General features: G+C 28.6%; 3 protein-coding genes across 3 annotated transcripts; all 3 read right to left on the reverse strand.

Moving 5' to 3' along the window:
- Positions 1 to 174: 174 nt before the first annotated feature.
- MKS88_002481 (ATP synthase F0 subunit d-like protein) lies at positions 175 to 2,279 on the reverse strand (the record flags this gene model as incomplete). The annotated part of the gene is made up of 3 exons (XM_067215494.1): positions 175 to 1,672; positions 1,900 to 2,115; positions 2,254 to 2,279. The coding sequence occupies 3 exons, from the start codon at positions 2,277 to 2,279 to the stop codon at positions 175 to 177; spliced, it is 1,740 nt and encodes a 579-aa protein (XP_067073915.1).
- Positions 2,280 to 3,312: 1,033 nt separating this feature from the next.
- On the reverse strand, positions 3,313 to 7,006 carry MKS88_002482 (uncharacterized protein; the record flags this gene model as incomplete). Its single annotated transcript, XM_067215495.1, has 14 exons — positions 3,313 to 3,398; positions 3,578 to 3,637; positions 3,855 to 3,876; positions 4,096 to 4,269; positions 4,663 to 4,766; positions 4,866 to 4,951; positions 5,062 to 5,114; positions 5,197 to 5,306; positions 5,442 to 5,481; positions 5,703 to 5,773; positions 5,869 to 5,941; positions 6,116 to 6,147; positions 6,286 to 6,384; positions 6,613 to 7,006. 14 exons carry the CDS (start codon positions 7,004 to 7,006, stop codon positions 3,313 to 3,315), a joined length of 1,404 nt encoding a protein of 467 aa, XP_067073916.1.
- Positions 7,007 to 7,810: 804 nt separating this feature from the next.
- Positions 7,811 to 11,080, reverse strand: MKS88_002483 (dolichyl-diphosphooligosaccharide--protein glycosyltransferase subunit OST1; the record flags this gene model as incomplete). The annotated part of the gene is made up of 5 exons (XM_067215496.1): positions 7,811 to 7,900; positions 8,267 to 8,502; positions 8,676 to 8,779; positions 9,218 to 10,488; positions 10,775 to 11,080. 5 exons carry the CDS (start codon positions 11,078 to 11,080, stop codon positions 7,811 to 7,813), a joined length of 2,007 nt encoding a protein of 668 aa, XP_067073917.1.
- Between the last annotated feature and the right edge of the window lie 296 nt (positions 11,081 to 11,376).

Consider the following 11,376-nt stretch of genomic DNA (forward strand, 5'->3'; position numbering starts at 1 on the left):
AAACAGAAGTAAAACATGATAAAATAGAAGCTGAAATGAAGCTAAAATGGGGAAAAAATGGGGAAAAAATGGGGCAAAAATGGGGCAAAAATGAAACAGAATGTGCGTGCACGAAATGAACAAACTGAAGGAATGCAGCAAACCCGTGAACGCATTCACTCGAAAACACCTGCACTATGCAGGCAGCGATTTGACGAACTCCTGGAGTTCCTGCTTGTACGCCTCCTGCCCCTTCACATATGCCAGGATTTTGCTCGGCTCGACAATTTCCTCATTCGTGTTCTCATCAATTACTCTGATTTGTCCATCCTTCACTAATTGTTTTATCTCATTTTCGTTTAATTTAAAAAAATCAGGTAAATTATTGTCATGCAATAATAATGTAATATCATCAGGTAAAAAGGCTTTAACAAAACTGTGAAAAAAAGCACACTCGTCATTATATTTTTTATGAATAATAGCTATTTCATATTCATAATTTTTAATTGGTATTTCAATTTTATTTGAAAAAATTTCTTTTAACTGTGAAACGTATTGTACAAAGACTGGGAATAAGGAATCGTCCTTATTATATTTTCTTAAAAAAGAATCCGGAATGCTCTCATTCGGTATATTCAGCCAATACTGCCCTCTTTCTTGTAATACTTGCGTAAATATATGAAGCATTTTATGATAAGAGTCATTCCATGTAACATTTTTACTTTTCAAATAATTATAAAAATTATTTAGTGCATCCAATGGTTTGTACATAAGATTATTACTTTCATCAGTAACTTGCAAATGGTCAGGTAAAAAAAATAAACATGTTATTTGATCATTTAACTTATATAATTTTCCTGTTGTGTACTTTTTTAAAACATTTGATAGCCCTTCTTTTGTTTGAATAGGAATATATGGTTGACATAAAAAAATATAATTGGACATCAATCTTGAGAGCACCACATTTTGATAATCTCGGAAATGATGTAATAGTTTCAAATGAAATTCTTCTCCTTTATGTTCATAATCAATTGGTTGTAATTCCAATGCTACTTCTCTCTTTACTTTTTCTAATTGATAATCTTTTCTCCTCTTTTGTGCTATCTCTAAATATTGAAATCGTAAATCTTCTATATGTGTTTTCCACTTCCACCTGAAGAGTTCAGGAAAAAATCGATAATTTAATCCAGTTCTTAATAAAAAATAAATTAAATTTTCAAGAAAAATTCTTCTATTAATATCGTAATATTCCCATGATGGTAGATTAATCATATAATCATATAAAATAGGAGTGTCACTCCTTTCATTAAATTTCATTGTTTTTTTATGCCATTCGTTTTTTTCCAAATTTCTGTTCTCTTCATCTTCTGGACTTAAATTCTTGCTGTTCAGGTTATAAACTGAATGTTTTTCAACAAAAGCTTGCCAGTACAGGTCACTATCCATCCATTCGTTATTATCTAAATTATTTACCGGAGGATTGTGAAAACTTATCCACAACGTTTTAGCTCCGTCAATTAGAAGTTTTGCAGAATTCTCTTCCGCCTTTTTGCAGTTCTTTAGAGCTTCCTCAAATAGGATATCCTCTTCATGTGTCTTGCTTTTTTGGTGCATTCCACTTTTTGCTTCTTTCTCCTCTCCTGCTTCAATTTCCTCCAACGCACTTATTTGACTGTCGTAAAAGTTTTTCATGCTGAAAAAGCAGGTGTGTACGTAGTGCACGTGTAGGCCCACACGAGCATATAACTTGTTCACAATGTATAAACAGGTAGCACAATTTATGAACAGGTAGCACAATTTATGAACAGGTAGCACAATTTACGAACAATTAGCACAATTTATGAACAGATAACACAATTTATGAACATGCAGCACACTATTTATACATATATATTTTTTTTTTTTTTCTTTTTGCCATACCAAAGCAAAAGTTCCTTGTTGCTAATTTTTTCATTCCACTCGCTCCAGTCGATTTTTTTAAAGTGGCCTTTGTCCTTCTGTACTAGAACTTCCGCCTCAAAAATTTTTGCATTGAGATCTCGCCAATTGGACATATCACTATCTTTTGTTATGTACGAACTTAGGTCTTGCCATTTCTTTTTCAGGGATGATAATGTACTAAAGCGTTTACATTCTCTGTAAACGAAAAAAAAAAAAAAAAAATTGAAAAAAGGTCGAAAAAAGGAGGTCTCTCCTCATGTGTAACCGTGCAAGTATATAGTACGCATACATGTGTGTACATACGCTCACAAAGCATTATCATTTGTACTATACCTGTTAAAAGTTTTCAAAGATTTCATTTCTACGAATAGTTATCGTTCTATTAAAAGTTTTCTGTTATTGCATATACAATATAGTGAATTTTGTTTTTAATAATTTTTTTTTTTTTTTATATTATATTTTTTTTATAAGTATGAGTTTTTTTATATTTTACAAAACATATATAATCCTCTGACATAATAATTAATCGTGCCAAACAAAATAGGAAAAAAAGAAAAAGAAAAAGAAAATTTATTATTAACAAAATTACATTTCATCTTTTCACCGAGAATGTGTAACTACACTCTTTTCGAGGCTTCAAAAAATAGAAAGAGGAACTAAGTTTGTATTCACCATATGCTTTAAAAAATATGAACACAAGTTTTTAATTGTTCATATATTTTTTTTTTTTATAAAAAAAAAAAAATATATTATATAGATATATAAATATATATATAAGTTTATTTTACAAAAAAAAAAAAAAAAAAATACTTTTTTAAGAACACAATTTTGTATCTTACCACTTCATTTTTTCTATCACTACCTCTTATGGGCGATCAAAATGAAGAAAAAAAAAAAAAAAAAAAAATATATAAATGTAAGCAAATATGAACATACGTTTTTGAGAACTACCCCGCTTAAGCTTTTACTTAATGTTTTATTTGTTAAAAGAAGTTACAATAATGAAGCAGTTATTTATATATATATTTATATATTCATATATATGCGTATATGTAAAAAAAAAGAGAAGCATCCCACCGTTTTCGCTCTACGAAATGATTATAAAAACAGACAAAGCAACCATGTTTGTGAAAAAAAAAAAGAAAATACAAAATGTACACAGTATGCAAAATGTACAAAGGATGCAAAATGTACACAGTATGCAAAATGTACACAGTATGCAAAATGTACACAGTATGCAAAATGCACAAATATGTAAAATTTTCTAATTTTTTTAGTATTTACTATTTTCGTAAATACTGGAAGCACCAAATTCTCCTATAAAAAACGCATACACATTTTACATATTGCTTATTAAAAAGACGTGTAAAAAATGTATAGCCCCTTTTTCTTCTAAAAATTGTGATTTGCCTCAATTAGACCAACAAGCTTATGGTCAATGTCAAATATTGTGTAGTATTTTCTAATGAAAACATTTCCTGTAACAAGTTGTTTGTTTAACCGTTTAAACATGTGAACAGTGAAATAAGTTTGCAAATATATGTGCGTAAAATTATTGGGAGCAAATTATATGCTCGCTGTTATGAGCAGCAAAATTGGTGTAATACTATACATAAAAATCTTTTTCAGTATTTTTCTAATTTGTTTAAAATCTAACCAAAAATAAATATAGGTCCTCGTGGCGCAGGAACATCAAGTGACATTATTCCAATTACGCCTAAGAAAAAGAAGGAAAAGGAAAAATGTGCAGTTAAAATATTGCACACTTAGGATAGGACAGCTAGCCAACAAATAATTATGAACTGTTCATAAAAAAAATAATAAATAAAAAAAAGTAAAAAAAAAAAAAAAAAATTAAAATAAATAAAATTAAATTAAGCAAAATAGAATAAAGCGAAACAAAATAAAGAGAAATAAAGCAACGTAAAACCTACATTGAACAGATTTATTGTCCTCCTGTAAAAATCGGGTAAACAACACCCAAAATGAAAAAAAGAGAAATAAAAAGAAACATTTTGTAATATAAAATAAATATAAATTTGAGGAATATAGCGATTTAACAGAAATAAAAATGAGGAGTGTTGGTACTTCTGATATACATTCTTTCTTTAAAAACGAAAAATGAAAAGCTTGTAATTATACGCGTAAACTGATTTTTGTAAATTATTATATTACGTTATCTACTTCTTCAAGGATATAGTCCTCTGGTTTAAAATCCAGTTTTACTTTTTTTCCGTCAACATTTTTTAAAATAAATGAAATAGTTGGTAAACTACTTATATTCGAACAATCTTTCTCTAAATTTAGTTTTTCTATTAAGGGTTGTATGAGGCTGGACGGTCCAGTTAGCTAAGAAATAATTATGAACAGTTCACAAAAAAAAAAAGAAAAAAAGAAAGAAGTTATAATGTTCCATTTTGCGAAGTGCGTTATTTTATTTTACCTTATTTAACTTTAACTTTATTTAATTTTGTTTAATTTTGTTCAACTTTGTTCAACGTTGTTCAACTTTGTTCAACGTTGTTCAACTTTGTTCAACGTTGTTCAACTTTGTTCAACGTTGTTCAACTTTGTTCAACGTTGTTCAACTTTGTTCAACTTTGTTCAACGTTGTTCAACTTTGTTCAACGTTGTTCAACTTTGTTCAACTTTATTCAACGTTGTTCAACGTTGTTCAACTTAGTTCAACGTTGATCAACTTTATTTAACTTAACTTTTTTTTACTTTATTTTTCCCAATTACCAAACTCGATCCTGTGTCTATTGCGGCTCTACATTTTTTATTATTACAAATTCTCAACTCCCTGTCAAAAAGTTGTATGTCTAAGAGGTTTACTTCCCAGAAGTCTATTTCAAAAAAGTAAAAAAAAAGGAGGAAAAACATGAAAGTGTAAAAACTGTGGTATTTTTTTTTCGTCTTTATTCCTTTTCGCCTTTCCTTTTTACAAATTGATACTACAGGAAACCACTCAATTTGTTTTCCTTCCACTGCGTATTTGCTGTTGGCCTTTCCAAATGTAATGGACCCCGACCTGTTTAAAAACAAAAAAAAAAAAAAAAAAAAGAGCATAAAACTGGAGTCATATCGTTTATATTTGTTTATGAGTGCATATGTTCATAGGGCACACGTAAATGATTTTACTCGTCCAATTTCTTTGGCACATAAAATGAAAAAATGTTCCTCTTCAGTAGATTCTGGAATTGAAAAAAAAAAAATAAAATAATTTAATCAACTGCTTTATATTGTTTTATCCATTTTTATTCCGCCCCTTTTTACTTCGTCCTTTTTACTTCGTCCTTTTTTATTTGACCCCTCTCCATTTCTTACCTGCTTTTTGATTGTTTCTATCAAGGGCATTGTGTACTTTTTTTGAAAACTGTAATCAGCTTTGCACATATACATGCACACAATTACAGAAAAAAAAAAAAAAAAAAAAAAAAAGACAAAAAAATGATGATGAAAGAAAAAACTAATTAAATTAGAGTGATAATGAAAGGAAAAATAGAAAAAAGAAAACATACGATCAGAGAATCCTAGACCAACAATTCCGTCAAATGGTAACTCCGAAAAGGGGTGTAAAGATTCTGTAAAAAAGTTCAATATATTCTTTTTTTTTAATACATGTGTGCACAATATACAGTTTATTATTCATTGACATATATACACGCATATTCTTCCTTTGAACCTTCAATAGCTAATCCTATACTTTGGTTTTTAATTTTTCTAAAAATAGGAAAATATAATTATGCTTTATGCACAGATTTGTTCTAATATTTTTGGACTTGTCTGATTGAAAGTGTTTTCCTTGCATACAGCCCTTTTAAGCGCACATCATCATATCCTTGCTCAAGAACTTTGAAAAAAAAAAAAAAAAAAAGATTTAAAACACGATGTAAAAGATCAGTCCAGTTATTAATTCCCTTGATGTTTATTTCATATCCACCTTACGTGAAAATATAAAAATATGAAATAATTTTTTTTTTTTTTTTTTCTTCTTTTTACTGCTTCTTCCTGTTCCGTACTATAAGAACAAAAAGAAAAGTAATGGCATGAATATATAACGTATCATTGGAGCATTACTCAAATGTACACATTTTATAGACTCAATAGTTAAAATGCGTTTTTCACTACGGTATCTCGGTATTTCATTTCAAAACAATAACAATGATAACAATAATAGTAGTTATAGATTTACTTGAATGTACGTGTAAATGGACTCTTTATTGCCTACAAGAGAAAAAAAGGGGACAAAATTGTTTGTACGTAATTATTAGCAGTAGGTAATGTTGAAACTTTTCGGCCTTTCATGTGAAGGAATATAATGGTATATTATGAACACGGGCATGTTCTTTTCTATGTTTCTACTTTTCAAGTGCTTAGCAAAAGTTTTTGACATGTCGGAGTCAAATTTTTTGTGAGATGCACACCCTCCTCTGCAAAATGGAAGAAGCAAATTAGAAAATACTGTAACGACACAGTATATGAAAATACGGATAATGGAAATATAGGAGAATTCTGGGGTAAAAATGTTCACATGTATAGGTGTAGACATGTACACCCGTACGCATGTACATGTTCAGGTAAATTTGCATAAATTTTGTATAAAATGAGAAAAAAAATTTGTGAGTTCAATTCCTCGCCTCTTTTTTGATATATACGTAACACATTTTATGGAGGGCACCACAAAATTACTTGAACCAGTGTCGAAAACGACTTTAAATTTTTGGCTGGGGGTACCAACTTCTATATCCCCAATAAACTGACTATTATGAAAATTTATTAAATCCTCCTGAACATATAATAACGAATTGGGTATTTTATTTTCTATAATGTAGTGAAAATTTTGGACATTTTGAATGAATCCTTTCATATTGTTTTTAAATCTGTTATTTAATTTTATTTCATTGAAAAACAATTTTTTCCCCTCCATATTTGGAATATTTAAATTTTTGTATTTCTCTTCATTTTTTAAAGAGTTTGACACGTTTAGCGATGCAACGAGGAGTACGGGAATAACTGCGATCCACGTTAAAAGGTATAAGCACAAATGTAGATGCAAGTACGTGTGCAAATGTGGTCCCGCCATCTTTATTTTTTGCCTATCGCTAGGTAAATATAAATATATATGCGCGTTTATATATATGTATATAAATATATATATGTATATAAATATATATATGTATATATATATATATATATATGTGCGTATGTATAAGCTTGTGTTCATATGTATGTGCATAAACACAAAGCATTCGAGCGGACGCTTTAACGTGGGTATTATGTGTGTGTTTCCTCTTTTGACATGAACTGTTCATAAAAACATAATTTCAGCTCCTGATGTGCGTCTTGTTATTATTAATAAAAAGGAAATATTGCCGAACAACAAAAAAATAAGATGAAAAAGTAATAAAAAATGAATAAATAAATAAATAAATTGATGCGCGAACAAATGAACCAACAACTCAATGAATAACCTCGTTTATGTAATTTTTACAACGGAGAAAATAATTTATCAGTAAAAAGGAAAATAATAATAATAATAATAATAATAATAATAATAATAATAATAACAAATGCATAACAAGATAAAAAATACAAATTGTACTAAAGCTTTTTTTGATAGAAAAAAAAAAAAAAAAAAAAAAAAAAAGACAATGGAAAGAAAATGTATGTACACAAATATGCTAATGTATTTTGCGTATTTGTAGAAAAAAATATGCTTATATGTAAACACGAAACACCACTAATGCTAAATAAGTGTTTTAATACAAGGTTAAATTAAAGCAAAAATTGAGTAGAATAAAACGAAATGATGTGAAAACAAAATAATGCATAAAATAAAAAAAAAAAAAAAAAAAAATTATCAATAAAAGAATGCTTAAAAAGAATATTAGGAAGTTTTCATCTTCAATTCCGGATAGTACTTCAACAAAAGAAGAAGTTTCTTTTCGGCTTGGGCAATCTCATTTAAATTAATATTCTGCAAAAAGAAAAGAGGGGAAATCAAAAAGATATTATTTGTACTCATGTATGGAGGTAGTAATTTTAAGAAAAGCGCAGTTTTTCTACGGCTAAAAGTTCGTAACAGTGCTCAAGTTACACAGGCGTGTGTTCATATATGCATATGCATATACATGTACGTATGTATGGAAATGTGTACATAAGTAGATATAGGAAAGGAAAACATGTAACAATAGGGCATAACTCTTTCTTTTCCTTTTTTTTTTTTTTTTTCCATTTTATTTTTTCATTTTTTTCCATTTTATTTTTTCATTTTTTTCTATTTTATTTTTTCCTCTTTTCTCCCTTTTTTTCTGTATTTTTTCTTATATTTCCCCATTTTTACCAGACTGTTTGACAACTGCGCCTCAAAATACTTCTTAATAACAGAGTGATAATTAAAGCACTTGTCGATGTAGTTTTGCAGCATTTTTTTCCTTGTCGAGTTTTCAAAATTTCTGTAAAACTCTTTAGTGAAATAGATAAAATCGTATGTCCATTTCTCCTCTGCTTTTAGTAGCTCCTCTTTCAGTCTCATCTTTTCTTGTGGGGATAAATTATTCAAATTCTGAATTAAATTGTCTAAAGGGGGGGGGAGGGGAAAAAAAAAAAAAAAAAAGTCATAAGGGTACACGAATGCACGCACAAATACTCAAAAGTTTTTGTTAACACTACGCACTCATGCACATTTTCAAGCAATTTCATCAGATTTTGTCTTCCATTTATTTGCACTAGGGACGCATATATATGCATACCTGATATATACGATAAATTCTCGTATAACTCTTTACATTTGTCCTGGAAAATTTTGTATTCATTTTCCTCCTTCTGCATTAAATTTTCGTTCACAGTGTTAAAGCTGCATCCGATAAAGTAGAAAAAAAAAGGGGAAGATATATACATAAAATACACACAAACACACACACGCACGAAGCAGAAATATTGTTCTGACTTGTTCATATTGTTTTCCATTTTTGAATATTATGGACAGAATGGACAATATGAACAAAAAGAACCGAAATACGTAAAATGTGCAAAATGTTCATTAGGTTCATTATATTCGCTTAGTTCAATATGCTCATTTTTTTAATTTTTTCCATTTTGTCCATTGTGCTCATTTTTTTAATTTTTTCCATTTTATCCATTATGCTCATTTTTTTAATTTTTTCCATTTTGTCCATTGTGCTCATTTTTTTAATTTTTTCCATTTTATCCATTATGCTCATTTTTTTAATTTTTTCCATTTTGCCCATTATGCTCTTTTTTTTTTTTTTTTTTTTTTTTTTTGGCTAGCTACTTGAGGGACAGGTCTCTCAGGCAGTAGAAAATCAGAATGAAGATAAAGGAGATCAATATGATAAGAAGAGGTTTCAAAAAAATATTAAAAAACTTGAATTCGTAAATTACAAGAAAGTTTTGATAATAATTCTCTTCAAAAGTAGGAAAGAATTTTTTAATTTGCAGTTCAATTACATTTCTAAAAGTAAATATATCGAGCCATGCCTTTTTTTTTCTTGTATGAATGCTGAAATTGTTATAATGATTACTTAGAGAAATGTCATTCGAGTAAGGGGGTAAAGTAATTCTGATGTTCAGTTCTTTAATATAAAAGGATTTAATAGATGGTGATATGTCAATTTTATATGCATAATAATTTTTTTTATTTTTAATTTTAAATAAATTTGAATAATGATAAAACGAGTTGGAAAAATATGCTGACCAACCACCCAAAAGTGGGTATCTTGGTTTTATATAAAATTTAATAATACTCTTTTTTTTTTTTTGATCATAAAATTCTTTCCCTTTTATTAAATAAATTTTGCCTATATCGTCAAAATAATTATATTCATAAATATTATAATTCATATTTGCTTGCATTGAGTAAATAATACTAGTCTTGTTTTGTTTTATTTTCTCTTTGGATGTATATTTATGTTCATAATCACTAAGAACATACCTATCAAAATTATTTATTCGAGCAGAATTATTTTTTAATATATAATCTTCCTTTTCATAAATAAAACCTAGTTGTGATATCATTATATCCTTTGTTACCTTTTCAAAATAGCCTAAATTATAATCTAAAACAAAATAAAATAATACCTTATTACCTAGGGAAAAACTTTTTAAATTTTCTTTTTTTTTATGACTAACATATGTATTGTTATTTATCTTTTCAAATCCTTTGAGAAAATTTGAATCGTCTATTTCAACAACTGAACAACCTTTACATAGATTTATTTTTATTTCTTCACTTTCTTCGACCTTATATGGCAGTAAAATTCGGGATGATAAATAAAACATAACGTTCTGTCTTTCTAATAAATTTATATCAACTGGAAAAGGGTAAAACGGTTGACCTAGCACATACCAGAATTCCACACTCACTTGCTCCTCTTTTTCTAATTGTTTACTTAATGTTATTTCGTATATTTGTATTTCAAAATCTTCTATATTGTAATCATAATTGAACTTGTCTATTTTTAACTTGTCTACATCCTCAGTATTCTTTACAATTGCGTAACTCAGTTTGTTGTCCTTTTCGTCTTTAACACGGAGGCACGTGGACTGCAACGTGGGAAGGTGCAAAAGTGAGAAACGCGATTTGCCACGAAGATGAAAAACATATACCAGCATACACACGTACTTACATACATGCGTACTTACATACACGCGTACTTACATACACGCGTACTTACATACACACGTACTTACATACACACGTACTTACATACACACGTACATATATACACTCATGCATGTAAACACACCCTGCAACGTCGAACTTCACCCGTAGCACAAAACAAAGAAACTGGAGGTATCATTAACAAAAAAAAAAAATATATATAAAAACCTGAAAAGCCTCATGGTAGGGTAACAAAAAGATAAACTTCTCTGTAGCATTTTCACCTATATTTTTCAAATTACCCTTAATAGTTGTTTCGACATAATTTTTTTTTAAGTTTATATTTTTGCTTATATGCTCATATACTAGTGTATCGGCATTCTTCACAAATTTTTCTTTTATTTTGTTTTTATAAATGTTAAGAAATTCAATATCAATATTAACTAGGTTTTGAAATAAGTCCAAATCTAGTTTTCCTCTAACGCTAAGTACTAGAATCAGTTTTAGAAAGATCGTCCAATAAATAACTTTCATCTTATGTCCTTGTTTTGGAATGCACAATCATGATTCACAAATTGCCTACACGCAAGCATGTATAAAAATAGATATACATATGTGTATATATACATATGTATATATATATATATATGTATACACCCATACGTACATGTACACGTACATATATACTTATGCCTACGTAGGGGAAGAAACGCAAAGCGTGGAATAAAAAAAATGGAAGAAGATGAAGAAAAGAAAAACGGTAATTTCATGAAAACTCAAATTTGACGAAAACTAACAAAAATATGAACTTGTTCAGGTGATTTATGTGG

This window comes from Plasmodium brasilianum, chromosome 8 (genome assembly GCF_023973825.1).
Source record: "Plasmodium brasilianum strain Bolivian I chromosome 8, whole genome shotgun sequence".
NCBI classification, from domain to species: Eukaryota; Apicomplexa; class Aconoidasida; order Haemosporida; family Plasmodiidae; genus Plasmodium; species Plasmodium brasilianum.